The 17,022-nt window shown below is 37.7% G+C and overlaps 1 protein-coding gene across 3 annotated transcripts in view; it reads left to right on the top strand.

Annotated features, from left to right (window-relative positions):
- The window catches only part of LOC122561382 (poly [ADP-ribose] polymerase tankyrase-2), a 62,817-nt gene that overhangs the window by 28,746 nt on the left and 17,049 nt on the right, over positions 1-17,022 (top strand). For all 3 annotated transcript variants that reach the window (XM_087999020.1, XM_087999022.1, XM_087999021.1), the window contains 9 exons: positions 3,559-3,680; positions 4,676-4,767; positions 4,886-4,964; positions 5,134-5,305; positions 6,423-6,502; positions 8,327-8,472; positions 9,037-9,202; positions 11,368-11,587; positions 15,534-15,643. In XM_087999020.1, the coding sequence (XP_087855146.1) occupies positions 3,559-3,680; positions 4,676-4,767; positions 4,886-4,964; positions 5,134-5,305; positions 6,423-6,502; positions 8,327-8,472; positions 9,037-9,202; positions 11,368-11,587; positions 15,534-15,643 (1,187 nt within the window). The remainder of the gene's footprint in view (positions 1-3,558; positions 3,681-4,675; positions 4,768-4,885; positions 4,965-5,133; positions 5,306-6,422; positions 6,503-8,326; positions 8,473-9,036; positions 9,203-11,367; positions 11,588-15,533; positions 15,644-17,022) is intronic.

Below are 17,022 nucleotides of genomic sequence, written 5' to 3'. Positions count from 1 at the left end.
TGGGTTGTTCCAAGGTATTTGCAGCCAATTGCATGCTTCTAAATGCTTATTACTATTGCATTTTGGGGAACCCCTGAGCCGTTTATGCACATTTAAGATAGAACTATCCATTCATTTTTCTGTCTTAATTGTTTAATGATAGTTCAGAGTATATTTTGGCTCATGTACTCTAGAGAGTCTTTTCTTCTCTTTGATTGTGCTTCAATGTTGTCTAATTGTGTAGTCCTTTTCTAAGTGACTGGTCCAGATTTGTCCCAGGATGTGAAGAATTTGGGTTAGGTATCTATTTAACTTCCGATCTCTTTCCCCCCCCACAGCTTATCAAATAATAGATTTAGATTTGGTCTTTTAAGCACATTTTCCCATAAACGTGAGTTAACAAATGCACTTCTTAGCAATCTGAATTTGAACTCACTGACTCACTGTCACAAAGCATTTGAGGCCAAAATATTGAATGTTTTCAAAAAGGAATTAGATATAGCTCTTGGGGCTAAATGATAAGCCATAATCATTTTGAATGCTGGAGCATATTCGAAGGGCCTACTCCTATTTTTCCTGTTTAGTAACCTTTTACGTAGCCTAATGCTTTTGAATGTGTGTATGCTGATACTTTTACATGATTGTGAAGTGTTTTCACATCTGTTGATTTCAAATGTGATTCTGGAATTAGCAGTGTTAGTAACCTGACTCCTCCACAAGTGGCAAATCTTGTATCCCCTTTAGTTAGCAGACTATAGTATAACTACACTACCATGTTGTCGTTTTTTAAACAGTTTGTTAACTTTGTGAATTTAATTTTGGTGCTTGTTGGCTAGGGTAATACTGAGCTGAAAATGTGTTGCTGGAAAAGCGCAGCAGGTCAGGCAGCATCCAAGGAACAGGAGAATCGACGTTTCGGGCATAAGCCCTTCTTCAGGAATGAGGAAAGTGTGTCCAGCAAGCTAAGATAAAAGGTAGGGAGGAGGGACTTGGGGGAGGGGCGTTGGAGATGCGATAGGTGGAAGGAGGTCAAGGTGAGGGGGATAGGCCGGAGTGGGGTGGGGGCAGAGAGGTCAGGAAGAAGATGGCAGGTTAGGAAGGCGGTGCTGAGTTTCCGCTTTCCTAACCTGCAATCTTCTTCCTGACCTCCGCCCCCACCCCACTCCAGCCTATCCCCCTCACCTTGACCACCTTCCACCTATCGCATCTCCAACGCCCCTCCCCCAAGTCCCTCCTCCCTACCTTTTATCTTAACCTGCTGGACACACTTTCCTCATTCCTAAAGAAGGGCTTATGCCCGAAACGTCGATTCTCCTGTTCCTTGGATGCTGCCTGACCTGCTGCGCTTTTCCAGCAACACATTTTCAGCTCTGATCTCCAGCATCTGCAGTCCTCACTTTCTCCTAGGGTAATACTGACACCAGCATTGCCATGTCACAATGAAAGTGCAATATTGTATGTGTAGAATTATGTAACAAAGAGCTGATTATTAAAAATGCTAGCAGTTGTGCTGGTGATGCACCTTTATGGTTTGCTAGTTGAACATTGTGCTCTAAGGTGTCAACAAGAAAGTAGCATTCTTATTGTAGTTGACTCGTATGTGCCTCCTAGTTGTGTTTATATATTTGTAAATTTTGTGTTTCTTGCTGATTTTTATTTAGCCGTCATGGTCTTGTACAATGCAAAAAATTCTAATATTTAGATAAATACAACCATTACTGAAATAATTATACATTCATTCCTCCATATTCGCAAAAATTCTGTTTCTGAGAAACTCATGAACGATGAAATTCGTGACTGAGGAACCTGTTAAAAATTGCACATACGTGAGTTTTGCAGCTGAATTGTGCTGCTACTTTTGGTACAGATAGGTGAATTCACGAATCGTGAACTTGTGGACACCAAGGATTCACTGTGTAACTCCGTGTTTATAATATGCAGCTTTTTGTGTTATACAGATGTTTCAGTGGATCAATTGAACAGCAGATACTCTTTATTCACTGTTGCCCATTTCATCTTGGAAAGAATAATGAGAAAAAGAGTAGGTCATATTATCCCTTGATCCTGCACTGTCATTCATATAATCACTGATCTAAACTCTATTTGCCCACCTGCTGTTCATAATCCTCAATTTCCAGTGATACTGAAAATCTGCCCATTTTCGCTTTGAACGTATTCAATATTCATAGCCCTTTGGGTTAAAACCAGATCCCCAAGATTCACAGTACTGATGGTTAAAGTTTACTCTTGTCTTAGTCTTAAATATCCTTTCTCTGGAGTTGTGCTGCCCTGTTCTAGATTCCCCAGACAGGGAAAATGATCTGTGTCTACCCTGTCAATATGTTAGATACTCTCTCATTCTTCTGAACTCCAGAAGTCATGGGATAATCCTTCATCTCAGCAGTCGATTTAGTGACCTTTGTCAACTTTTTGTTGTACTTCATTTTAGTGTAAGTGTGCCCCTCATTGGGTCTGAAGACTAAAACAGTGCCAAGTATTCCAGATGTGCCCTCAACAACACACTATGCAATTATGATGTCAGTGTGCCTTCTAAGCTGCATGGCTGCGCAGCTGCTTTGAGGGTCCGTGCATACTGATGGGCGTGTTGATGCATTGATTTCTGGTTTCTCCAGATCTGACCTTAGACATCTGCACAATGGATGAAGAAATTAAAGGGAATGTATTGTGCCTTTATTCCTGTAATCTAATCCCCTTGCAATAAATTCCAGCATGATTTGCCCTTGTCATTGCTTGCTGAGACTGCATGGTAATTGTGTTCCTTGTATGCATATCCTCAACTCTTTCAAAATCAACATTTTCACTTCTGTTTTAAAAGATTACCTTTCTATTCTTAAGGCCAAAGTAAATAACTTCATTCTTCCCTTTTTTTTTCTCACCATCAGCCATCATTTCTTCCCTACCAAACTTGCCTGTATCTCCTTGTAACCCCTCTGTCCATCAGCTTACATTTCCACCTAGCTATGTATCTTCAGCAATTTGTGACAAATCTGTCTCTCTGTCTTAGTCATTAATATAGATCTTAAGTAACTGGGCCTCCAGTGCTGATAGTTTTGGCACACCCTCAGCTATAGTCTGCCAGCCTAAAAATGCACCATTTGTTTCTGCTCACTTCCTGTCTATTCACCAATCCTCCCTCCACGCCAATATATTATATAGAATCTCTCTTGCCTCTTGTCTAGATTAGAAACAAGTGAGTTGGTTTTGCTCCATCACTCAAAAAAAAATACACAGGGGCAGAAGGCAGATTAATCTCAAAGCCCTCAAACCACCTGAGAAAATGCACTCCTGTAAATAGGATGCAAGTAAATGGTGAGAAACAGTTCCTCCAGTTGCAGGTAGGATCTCCTACCTTGTAAGCATGGGATAAAAGCAGTCTGATTGGAGAAGCACTGAGCTGTTAGGGGAACTCAGTGTTCGCTGGAGGAGCAGAGGTCAAGGGCGCCAAAAGCTAGGGCCTGCAGTGTGGGTGAGCAGAGGTTGCTGTTAGGACAGAGGTATCTTATGTTTAAATTTTCTACAAAGTGAGTTTTTAGTGCTTCATTTAAATTGTCATTCTAGATGAGTTCAAAGGACATTCATTATTACAAGCTGCAAAAGAAGCAGATGTGACCTGTGTGAAAAAACATCTGTCTTTAGAGAATGTGAATTTCAAGCATCCTAGGACTCGTGAGACTGCATTGGTAAGAATTGTACCTGTTCTTCCTGTGATGCTTTACTTTCTGCGTCTTTTCTGCTGTTTTGTTTATAAAATGAGTCACAGTTTTGCTTTAGTGGTTTACTGTTAATGTGAATTAGTATATAGGCTTAAAATTTGTGGCTGAAATAATGTGCTTTTATACATAAGGACATATTCTCTCCAGAATTATGAGCAAGCCTTGCTTGTTTATTATGAAATAAAGTTTGGGCAGCCTGTTGTTGCCCATGGCTTTCTCAATGGAAATGCCTTAGCCATTCAGGGTAGACTCGTCCACCAATCAATACCCTTGTCTTCTGTAATACAAATTACTGTGTTCATTTGAAATTTGGCATTCTTGCGCCTATCCTGATGACGATGGAAATCTTTTGCAACCTGTCTCCCTTTTCAGCAACATTTATGTTATAGGCTACCAAATGTGAGTGTGTGCTCAAAGATCATCATTAAATCCCCTGAATACACTGCCAAACTAATGCACAAGTTATTAAATAAATTGACAACCAATTTTCAGACAGCTTTATAACTTTCACCAAATTTCTATTGATACAACTGTGTATATTTCAGTTTAGTCATTATCATCTAGTTATTTTTAAATATGCTTTGTGTAGAATAAAGCAGATAGCATTTTTAATACAGCTTTATGACATCAAAGCTTTCCCACCAAATGTAGCCTTTATGATATTAGAATTTTTTTGATAATGTTAAATAAAATATTTCCCAGATGGCTGATCATTTTAACTCAAATGATTGTTTGAGTATTCCTAAATTTCTGCTATCCAGTTTGCAATCGGCAATTCATTTCTTATATGTGTAAATTGTGTAGATTGAATTTTTTAGATGTTTACAGTATTCATATTGTTTGTGCTTGGAATGTATTTGCAATTTACGACTTTGTTATTCTTGAATATTTTAATTGATTTATGTACGTTTATGTAAAGCCTGTGAATAGAAGAGAATTTTTAAACTTGTTTATCTTTATAGCATTGTGCTGCTGCTTCTCCATACCCAAAACGAAAACAGGTGGCTGAGTTATTATTAAGAAAAGGGGCTAATGTCGATGAAAAGACAAAAGAGTAAGATGATTTGGAAAGTTTTATTTTCCCTTTTAAACATGTTTTCGCGTTGTTTGTATTTATTTAGATTTTCCTCAACGTGTCTCTCTCTCCCCCTCTCTGATTACCTTCCTCTTAGCTTTTTGACGCCCCTCCATGTGGCATCAGAAAAAGCCCACAATGATATTATTGAAGTGCTTATAAAAAATGATACAAAGGTACGCATTTTTATTCTGGACAAAACTATATATTGAGTACATGTAGTGCATTCGTCCATCACTGAAATGTGCTGTTAAATATTTATAGTACTGTTACTATTCCTCTTGTGTGTTGCCAAAGCGATGTATAGTAGTTCTTGAATCGCATATAATGTATTATGATTAATAGGTGAATGCCTTGGACAGACTTGGTCAGACACCTTTACATAAGGCTGCACAGTATGGTCACCATCACACATGTCGTTTGTTGCTGAATGCTGGATCTGACTCATCAATACTCTCTATGCAGGGTTTAACTGCATTACAGATGGGTAATGAAAGTGTGCAGCAGATTTTGCAAGGTAAAGAGAGCTAGTTAATAAAATGGATGCTGTTCTTTATACTAATATTTTAGTGCCGTTGTGGCTCTTCTGTCAAATACTTTGTTTCTGTCCTACCTGCAACAATGGTGTTTCCTTAGTTAAACATAACATACCATACCCTCTGTTTCAGTCCTTGACAAGTTATGTTTCCTTAATCGTTCTTTGTTTTTCATCATAGGCAGTTCTATTTTGTTCCAGCATTTTCTTTCTTGTTTCCTCCATTGCTCTCACTCTCTTGCTTGCTCTGTCTCCCCACTTCCCCACCCCTCTGCTTTCTCTCACGCTCCCACGTCCCAGGGTAAAAATACAAAATTTCAGTCCTTCCTTCCATGCCAAAGTACCCAGGTCAAATTTTGTTGGCTTTAGCCAGAACTGAGTTTCAGGTCCCACCATCACGCAGTGACTATTATGTGTTATTCTCATTATCAGTCCGTTTCTCTTGCACTGCAAATTTGCTGAAACTCTTCTCCGTGCCTGTGTCTCCTCTGGACTTAATATCGCATAAGCTTACATTGCCATCCTCCCAAACTGTACCTTGTTCTCTTGGATCTGTGCTCACATTTGCCCACTGCATTGCCTGCAAAATCCTTCTGTCTTTTACAGATTTCTCAACGGTCTTGAAGTCGACGGTCCCTCAAACCCCTCTGTACTAACGTATGCCATCAAGATTGGTCTATTGAACAATGCTTGCTTTCTTTTCCCGATCTTCTGCTGTGCTAGAACCTTCAATTATGAAGTCTTTGCACACATCTTAACTCTTCCTTCTCTGCTATTTTGTGTTTTTATTCTAACCATCATGACTACGAGGTATCAAGAGATATTTTACTTCGTACAAAATACAATAATTCCTCTACAAGTGCATATTATGAAATAAACATTAATTAAATCTTCGTTAAATAATGGCTGCATTTAGTTATATATTTTTATCATGAGTGAAGCAAAACTTGAAGGCAGTGTTTTGTTTTTTTACTGAACTTGCAATTTTATTTTAGGAAAATTAGTTTTCTAATTGCATCTTTTCATTAGTATTGAACTTAAGCTTCTGTTGCCTTATTTAAAATCTGTTTTCCTTTCTTCTTGCAAATCCACTCTGTAGAAGGTGTCATGTTTGGAAACTTTGACACTGATCGGCAGTTATTGGAAGCAGCCAAAGCTGGAGACTTGAGTATGGTCAAGGTAATGTTTTTCAGAATAAAATGTTGAGATTCACGCATCTTTAACTTTTACATTTGAAAATTCGTATTATTACAACTTGCTCAATAGGTGAACAGTGTACTTCAATCTGGTTAACTATGAAATTAATAAAGGAGCAAAGAACTAAATAAAGATGAACTTTTTCTTTTTACTTTAATCCTGCAATCTATTGATGGAAGAAGAAATTTAAGTTGCGGGTATGTTCACTGAGTTGGGAAGTTGATTGGCAGACGTTTCGTCCTCTGTCTAGGTGACATTTTCAGTGCTTTGGAGCCTCCTGTGAACCACTACTGTACTGTCTCTTCTGGAATTTATCTGGTTCCCTTCCTGCTGCTTCCAGTAGTTTGTTGTAGTGGCCAGTATAATGGGTCTAGGTCCACATGCTTGTTGATGGAGTGTGTGGATGAGTGCCATGCTTCTGGAAATGCTCTGGCTTTCCTCTGTTTGGCTTGTCCTATGATTGTTGTGTTGTCCAGTCGAATTTGTGGTCCTTGTCATCTCTGTGTATGGCTACTACGGACAGCTGGTCGTAACGTTTAGTGGCTAGTTGGTGTTCGTGAATGCTAGTTGTCTGCCAGTTTGTCTGCCGACAGCTGCGCTCTGACAACAACTCACCAGGACAAACAACCCTATAACTCACCAGGACAAACAACCCTATACCCATCACATGCAAGACAAATGTAATTTATAAGATTCCATGCAAAGACTGCATGAAATACTATATAGGACAGACAGGCAGACAACTAACAATCCGCATCCATGAACACCAACTAGCCACTAAGTGCTGTAACCAGCAGAGCCTGGTAGCTCCACACACAGATGACAAGAACCACAGATTCGACTGGGACAACACAATGATCACAGAATAAGCCAAACGCTGGACAGCCAGAGCTTTTCCAGAAGCATGGCACTCATCCAAGGACTACATCAACAAGCACGTGGATCTAGACCCAATATACCGGCCGCGACGACAAACTACCGGAAGCAGCAGGAAGGGAACCAGATAAATTCCAGAAGAGACAGTACAGCAGTGGTTCACAGGAGGCTCCATAGCACTGAAGATGTCACCTAGACAGTGGACAAAACGTCTGCCAATCAACTTCCCAACTCTGTGAACATACCCGCAATTATGACAATCGGCACCTGAGCTACAGATCTTTACGTGAACCTTGAAGAAGAAATTTAAGTTTGTCCTGGATATATGCACTTGAAGGAAGCTCCCATGCTTCAATGCAATGAAAAAAAATACTAGCTGCATTGGGGGTTTCAACAGAAATGTAGCCATATTAGTTCTGATATAATGAGCTGAGGTAAAACGAATAATAAACTAAATCTTGAAGTATGACGGTAGTTTATGCTTTTCTGGTCATTTTGTGAAATAATGCAATTAGTATTGAGGTGGGTGAGAGAACATGGAGCTTTTTCTAGACTTACTGTACAACATTAGAACTTTAATTATAATACAGAAGTTAAAGGTAGAAAGTTAGGTCAAAAAAGATAAGGCAATTTACTATTTAGTGTTTTTTAGCTCCTTATGATATGTTTCTATGATTGAAAACAGTTGAGTGGATCGAAATTAGTCAATATTTAATAGGTATGAAGGTCATGTCCGCGACACATTTATGAAAGTAAATTGTTCATTTATATTGTAGTGTCACCTGCATATTTCTGAAATTCCCATTCTGAAATCAGCTGCACTGATATCCAAAAGTTGAGATATACCGTTTTTTAATCTTTTAGTTCTGCCCTTAAAGAACTACAGCTGGAGACTGTATTTAAAAATGTCGTCTAATGGTATTCTTTCAGAAACTCTGCACTCTTCAGAATGTAAATTGCAGAGATGTCGAAGGTCGCCAATCTACTCCTCTCCACTTTGCAGCTGGCTACAACAGAGTATCAGTTGTGGAATATTTGTTGCAAAATGGTGCCGATGTTCATGCCAAAGATAAAGGGTAATGTTTATTTACTTCCTAACTCTTTCCGCTTTTTTTGAAAGTTCTAAACTGTTACTGATGCCTAGTATGGCATTAAAACTTGATGAGATTGCCATTTTAATGCTTAGGAGTTTTCCCATTGTTAGTTACAAATTAAATACTGAATGTAATAGTTTCAATTATTTTATTAGGAAACAGCTATGTGACAGTTCTTTTCTTCACATCTTTCTCCATTACTACTTCCCATCTTCACCCCATACGCAGGGATGTTTGCAGACTGCCCTGACACCCACATGCCACCTGTACACCCACACATGCTTTCACCACTCTGGTTAGAGTTTTGGTAGAAAATAAGGTTAAACATTGTAGGGAGATTCTTTAGGATATCCACTTTTTGGTTCTAGGAATGACTAAAAGCTAGTACTGTGAGTCGTGATTATAGAATTTTTACAGGAAGTTTTTCAATTTACATAAGTTTATAGTCAATCAGGATATTGTTGTAATAGTTCCAGGAGCAGTATGATTTTTTTCAAACTTAATGAGACCTCATTATTTGGCATCCCTTTTTAATCTTTCTCCTAGGGGATTGGTTCCATTGCACAATGCGTGTTCCTATGGACATTATGAAGTAGCAGAACTCCTAGTCAAAAATGGTGCAGTGGTCAACGTAGCTGATTTGTGGAGGTTTACTCCTTTGCATGAGGCTGCAGCAAAGGGAAAGTATGATATTTGTAAGCTTTTATTACTGGTAAGTGAGCCTAGATCTTGCAGTAGAAATTGGTGAAATTATCAGTGCTCACTATTCACTTTAAAGGTGCAGACCTGAAAGTGACTTCTACTGACTTTGGATGCATTATAAGCCTGAAAACTAAGATGTTGCTGTCCCAAATTCCTCTGCTCACTCATAAGTTGGAGTATTACTCCTAATACCATGACGGATTGAAATATTTATTACAAATCATAAGTGTGGAGTTGTGATACCCACTGCACACCTACTAAATTTATTGGAAAAACTTGTCTATTGAACTGTTTGAATTTTCAATGGTGGTATGTGTCTGAATTATTGAGATACACCAGTTCTTGTTGAAAATTAACTTTACATGTGCAATATCATTCCTTAAGGTTTTAACTAATGCTGGCAAATTTAAAATGTTTATACTATCTGTTCTGCTTTTATCTTGTGTTCTTCATAATTTGGCATTAAATGAACTACTCTTACTTGGATTTCCTCACTCTCACTATTTCAGTAATGAATCTATAGTTAAGGAGATGTACAATTGCTTGCCCTGTTCATACAGTGCCTGGTCCCCTGTAAAGAGAGTTAGTCATGCTGTTTACAACTTTTGCTAAACTGGTGTCCCAGTGCAAAGGCCTGTAAGTTTATGGGTAAGTGTAAGACTAATGACATATAGGCTGTAATAACAAAAATCAAAGAATAAATATCAAAGAAATAACTGTTTCAGATGACATCTAGTGCTCCACTATCAATTAATTGATTTCAGTTGACGTCACTTAAAGGTAAATGCAGAATGAATGTGAATTGGACCTTGCAGCTTGCACAATGAATGACCAAATAACCTAGTGTTGGTGGAGAGAGTTATACTTATCAATACACAGAACATTCTCCTTCAATATCGCTTGCAGATTGTCTGTTATCTGCAACTGAACTGATAGAAAGCTCCCCTGTGAATGAGAAGGTTGTGGGTTTGAATCCTGCTCCAGGGCATGAGCAATTTGAGACTGACAATAGAGTATATTACTGAGGGAGCATACTCCAGTAAGTGATCATTGCCATAATGACAAGTGGGAGAGAATGGCTACATGAATTGACACCAGAACACTAGAGGGAGAACTTCCCACGCATCCTATTATTTCCCCACTTTCTTCAAAGGAAACACACCAGCAAGCAAACAACCATTTTTCCCTGTAATAAAGCAAATGCATTATGCAGGCAGCCATATTCCTCTTCTGATTCTAGAGCTTACTCCAGATCTCTCGGGTAGATATTTGGATGTCTTTGGAGAGGGTGCACACAATTTCCACTGCTATGCTGGAGGACTTCAGTGCCTATTGCTTGTACGTTTGATTAAATGTTAGTAACTTTCTAATTTAGTTGACACAGTTTCCTTTTTGATTTTTTTTGGGACAAAGAGTTTGTCATCCTTTAGGTTGATTGCGCCATCTGTTTCTTCATTGTATTTGTGCTATAGATTCATAGAGGTGTACAGCACAGAAACAGATCCTTTGCTCCAACTCATCCATGCCAACTAAATATCCTAACCTAATTTAGTCCCATTTGTCAGTACTTGGCCCATATCCCTCTTAAATTCTTCCTATTCATGTACCCATCTAGATGCCTTTTAAATGTTGTAATTGTACCAGCCTCCACCACTTCCTCTGGCATCTCATTCCATGCACACCAATCTCTGCATGAAAAAATTGCACCTCAGGTCCCTTTTAAATCTTTGCCCTCTCACTTTATGCTGAAAAATGGATCATGCTGTTGAAGTTTTTCATCTTGTACTTATCAAGACAGATGCAAGCAGCCATATTTCAAAAGGAGCAACAATCTGTTCTGAATGAGAAAAGGGTGCTTTGAACAATAAGCATTCTTGCATCTACGCTGATGAACACAAGATAAAAAGTTCTGACTGCGTATCATTTTTTGTTCCCATGATGCAGGTTCTGTACTATGAAGTGACTTTTGGCAACAAACTACAATGTTTGTTGATTGTAGTTTTGATGTCACTGCTGTCTTTGCAGATGCAGTTTGTGCTTATGCAAATAAGACTTAAATGGGGGCCAAATTGAGAAAATATAGAACCAGTTCTATGGATGACTTTAATAAATTCATCTGTCTTTTGAGCAGTGTTATCCCAAATATTCAGTGTCAAATTTTGTTTAAATTGCTAGCATGGTGCTGATCCAACCAAGAAGAATCGAGATGGAAATACTGCCCTTGATCTGATAAAGGATGGAGACACTGACATTCAAGACCTCTTGAGTGGAGATGCTGCTTTACTTGATGCTGCAAAGAAGGGTTGCATGACCAGGGTGAAAAAATTGTGTACAGCAGACAATGTTAATTGTAGAGACACCCAGGGCAGACATTCAACACCTTTGCATTTAGCAGGTCTTTTTACATCAATTCTGAACTTTGCTTTATGTGTAATATGGAGAAATGCAGCCAATTGAATGCCTGGGGCAAAATTAGCAATTTCACATCAAAGTAGTACCTTCACAATCATTAACTCAATTTGATAATATCAATAATGTAAAGTGTTATGTCTGATGTGAATATTTGACAAGTCAGGTTACAATGTGAAACCTGGCTTTCCAACTTTGTTTTTTAAGTTGTGGAAATCAGTTCTTGTACACACAGTCAAGAGTCTGCCTGTGTACTTTCATCACAAAGACTAAAACATTTATTAAATAAAAGCATGAACTAATATTACACTAGACAGAAAGATTGAGAAAAATTCATGACAAGCAACAGAAAAGGATTCAGACTTGCTATATGCATTTTACCCTATTAATATCCTTACAAACATTAAATCCTGGTGACGATTTATCGCTATCTTCTCACCAAGGCTTCTTGCTCAGGTGAGCACAGTTGTAATCAGTTTCTGTCCTGCAAATTTTGGAGCATTCATAAAATGCTTTTTCTTCAGATGGTCTCTCTCCAAGAAACACCTACAACAAACTGCTAACTAAACTGGCTATTATTTTAACTTCAAAACAAACATCTGAGTTCCTTCAACTTCATTTTCAGCCATTTTGCAGGATTTCTTATCAATGAGTGTAACAATCTTGCCTCTATCCTTTGGTGCAGACCACCACTGACTCCTTTCTAGATATTTGAGTCCCTGAAATGCTGTCACACCACAGTTTATCCTATTTTTTCCAGTGCATTGGACTAATCCCCAGTCTTTTGCTCTAAGGATCATAAAACTTCATAATAAAAATGCATACTTGCAAACAAACTTCCAGACATCTTGCTAGCAAGCTCAAAAGAACAACTTTATAAATGAAACTAAAATCCATGATTGTCCTTCATGTAAAATACAAAATTTAATTTAATATTATGCAGTCTTTCTATTGACCTGCAGAGGGATGAGCTACTACAAGCAAATTTTAGAGGTTTAGGAAAGAAATTTGCAAGCAAGACTGCAAAGGAGCAATTTCCAGATTAGTGCTGGTGCCATGCATTAGTGGCTATAAAAATCAGAAAATTGAGCAGATGATTATATGGGTGAGAGGGCATTAGGTTTCTGCAACATCGGATGAATTCTGGGGATGGGGTACTTTTCAGGTTTCACTCAGCAGGAGTGGGGCCAGTGAATGTGATAGACAGTTTTCTCATGCTTTGGGAATGGTTTAAATTAAATTGACAGAGGAATGGGAACCACGGTGTATAGCCTTAGAAAAGAGAGGCAAGGTGAACAAAGACCTGGGAGAGAGAGAGATACCAAGAGTAAGAAAAAGTAACTTATTAGGTGGCGTTAGACCAAAAAGAAATACAATAAGACCTAAATTAGGTTTACAATATATGAATATAAGCAGAAATACAAATAAGATTAGTAAGTTCATGCTATAAAGAGCAACACTGGAATATGATGTAGCAATAATGGAGACTTAGTTCAAAAATAGGCAGGACTGGGTACTAAATAGTTCCAGATGTCAGTTGTTCAGGAAAATTAGGTAATCAAAGAAAGACAATATTTAGTGAAGCCAATCTTGCATTGCTGGGGAGAGTGGATGTCCAGGAGGGATCAAGAAACTAATCTGGTTAGAGTTGAACCATTTTGTACTAATCAATATATTTGATATGCACTAATTTGTCTAATATATGTGTAGAGGAAGAAACTTTTTTAAAAAAAATCAAGTTGCAAAAATTATATTGGCAATTTAAGCCAGGAATTATAATTCCAGGAACAAAGTGAGACCTGGCATTAAATATGCAAAATCATTGAAGATTGCAGGGCAAATAAAAAGAGAAATTAAAAGGCATACTTTGATTGTGTGCTTTTTAAATATTGATGTTGTGCATACAGGAAGACGATGTGATGAACCTTTCTATGGTTACACCCGATTTGGCCCTAAATGGAAGATTGGTTCAGCTGACAGCAAAACCACAAGCTGACTATCTCCACTATTAAAGCTCAGTAGTAGCAGTGTGTACTATCTACAAGATGCACTGCAGAAATTCACTAAGGTTCCTAGACAACACCTTCCAAATCCATGATCACTACCATCGAGAAGGAAAAGGGCTGCAGATACATGAGAATACCACCACCTGCAAGTTCCCTCCAAGCCACTCGTCGTCCTGCCTTGGAGAGATATTGCCATTTCTTCAGTGTCTGGGTCAAAATCCTGTACCTCTGTACCTCTGTCCCTAATCAAAGAATAGTTGCAGCACAAGGCCATTTCGTTCATGTTTAAGAGCAATTCAGCTAGTATCACTACTTTGCATTTTTAATACAGACCTCTGCATTTTCTCTAACTCTAACCCTAACCAGATTCTCTACAGCATATGTACTGCAACAGTTTAAGACGTCCACCACCACCTTCTGAGGGTTGACTATGAATGGGTAGTAAATGTTGGCCAAGCTCACAATGCTCACATCCCAAGAGTGATTTTTTTTAAAAAAGAAATTCTAGGTAAAGAACTTTCTAAATAGATGTGGCAACTTTAGAGGGTGTAAGGTTGATTTTAAGGTGAAGCAATTCCAATTATGTTGGTAGTTTGAAGAAATTTAGGTAGTTAGAGGAGAAGGTTGAGTTGAGAATATATATTGGTGTTCAAAATTATGAAGGGTCTACAAATAAATACATTGAGAAATTGTTCCCATTTGCAAAAAGCTTAAGAGCAAGAATATGATTTAATGTTATTGATCAAAGAATCAACAGCGACATGAGGAAACGTTCTGTGCAGTGAGTGTCAGGAACTAATGTGCACTCCCACTAAGCAAGTTAGCAAATTCAGTCAGAAATTTCAGAAGGGAATTTGAGTAAATGCCTGAAGAGAGAATAGACTCCTGAGTTGAAAGTGCAAAGTAATGGAACTAGCCAAGTTGCTCTTGAATGTGATGAGCTAAATAGCCTCTTTTTGTGGGGCAACTATTCTTCGATGCTAGGTTTCCAGCTGTTTCTGGTTGTATTTGTTAAACCTATAGGTTACTCATCATTTTCATCGAACTTTTAATTTTTTTCTCTATTGATGTCACTGACTATTTTCCAATTAATTCAGGTTCTAGCTAGATATTGCTCATCCTGCCAACTGAACCATGCAGATTTATTCCTGCAATAGTGGGTGCTGCTTAATGGGGTGAAGTATTTGTGCTGGAGAAGTAGTTTTCTTTATATGGGCAGGTGGAGTCTTGCCTGCAATTTTACATTAATTGAAATGATTACTTATGAGCTGTACTATTATAGCAAATATAGCATCTCATTTCAATAAGATGTTTGAATATTTCATTGAGATGACATTAAATACAAGAGCAAGAAAATTATCTATTGCATTTATATTTGCCTATTATAAATACTGTTTTCAAAACAATTTTCCATTATACTAACTCATATGTATCCAGAATAAATGTCATGTCATGATTTTATCCAACTGCAGTTAATTAGGAGGAAGTATGTTTTTTTTAGCTTCTTGTGCTAACTGTTCTTAGTGCAAATAACATTGTAGTGACATTTCATAGTTTGGCTTTTAAGTAGAATCAATTTTTTAAAACACAATTAACAAATAAGTGACTAAACTTATTGGTTTCCTTGCCTGTATATCTAAATAAGTGATTTAAATGTGACGTAGGTGAGGTATAAATATCAAAAATATAAATTAACCATCTAAACTTGGTTACAGTAGTTCTGTATTTGTCAAGTTTTAAACTACTGTGATAAACCTGAAAAATGCATTGTTTTGCCCAAAACTGCAGAAATGATGGGAAAGCTGTAGATTACATCTTGTCTAGTTAACTCATGGAATTTGAAATGCTGTGTTTTATTCTCCATGTGTTGTTACTTTAGAGTGAATCTAAGTTTTCAATTGTCATCCACTTTTGTGTGTCTAACAGCTGGGTACAACAATCTTGAAGTTGCAGAATATCTGCTACAACATGGTGCTGATGTGAATGCTCAAGACAAAGGTGGACTGATTCCTTTACATAATGCTGCTTCATATGGGGTAAGATGAAACACAGTACTGTACTAAATTCACTGGTTTTCCTGGTAATTTTGAAAAGAATTAAGTTGATTAAGTTACTGAGCCTGCTAATCTGCTTCAGTGTGTCAGTGCAAAAATTTATAAGTATTAATTTATGACATTCACATGTTTTATGTAGAATTTTTTTTCTTTGGTTTTGGTTATACTACTTGGATAAATACTCCATGGGTGGCCAAGCAGTTCAGTTGTGCTGTATTAGCTGTAGCTTCTAATGCATATTGCAAGGTTTATGAAGGTTTGTAATGCAAGGTTGTCTGCTGTATTGAAGCCTTCCTATTTACATTTTTTTGAAAATATCCAGGAAGTAGTGGGTGCATTGCTTTCAATCTTTGAAAATATCCTGGATTCTAAAATGGAAAATAGCACATGGAGTCTTTATATTAAGGGAGAAGGGAGCATGAAATGTGGAAATATCGACCAGTTAGTGTGAAATGAGTAGTAGGGTTTGTTATATGGATGTCATGATGTGACATTTACAAACTTATATGAACAATAGAGTCAGTGCAGGTTTTGTGAAAGGAAGTCTTGCAGATGAAAAATTAATTAACAATTTTTTTAGAATGTAATGAGCAGGGTAGCTAAAAGGAAATTGATTTTTTTTTTCCTTAAGCCATTTTTAAAGGGAGAACACTTGTTGGGAAAGGTATGGAGCTTGTGGGATTGTGGCTAATATATTACAGAAATTTATGCTCGGAACAAAATTTCACTACATCCCCGCTAACTTGCCACTTTCGAAGAAGTCATTGCACCTACTTTGGACTTTACTCATATTCAACTGATCTTACTTGTTGTCAGTCTTTGCAGCATAGGAACACAGATCCAGCTTGAGGAGGCAATACAAAAGGATTAAGATCAGAAATAATTTGGGGTAATTGAGTCATTTTCATGTTGACAAGTTGTGACTAAATGTTGTAATGGTCAGTGCATGGGGTTGAACTGTTTACACACTCTGTAATTTAGGCGATGCAGTGTATCCAGATTTGCTGATGTGAAAGAACTAGGGAAAGTAAGCTTTGAGGATAACACTATCTGCAAAGGGACATAGACAAGCTAAGCAAGTTGGAAGGAAGGTGGCAGATTATAGTATAATACAGGAAAACATGAAAATATCCACTTTGTTAGAATGAACAGAAAAGCAGAATGCTTTTTAAAAGGTGAGAGACTAGTAAATATTGACATACAGAAATTTATGCTCGGAACAAAATTTCACTACATCCCCGGTAACTTGCCACTTTCGAAGAAGTCATTGCACCTACTTTGGACTTTACTCATATTCAACTGATCTTACTTGTTGTCAGTCTTTGCAGCATAGGAACACAGATCCAGTTTGAGGAGGCAAT

Source organism: Chiloscyllium plagiosum, unplaced genomic scaffold (genome assembly GCF_037043375.1).
Source record: "Chiloscyllium plagiosum isolate Xiang-an unplaced genomic scaffold, Cpla_swu_hap1 HiC_scaffold_22, whole genome shotgun sequence".
Taxonomy (NCBI): Eukaryota; Metazoa; Chordata; class Chondrichthyes; order Orectolobiformes; family Hemiscylliidae; genus Chiloscyllium; species Chiloscyllium plagiosum.
The sequence above is the reverse complement of the archived record's forward strand: the minus strand, read 5'-3'. Positions and strand labels throughout refer to the sequence as shown.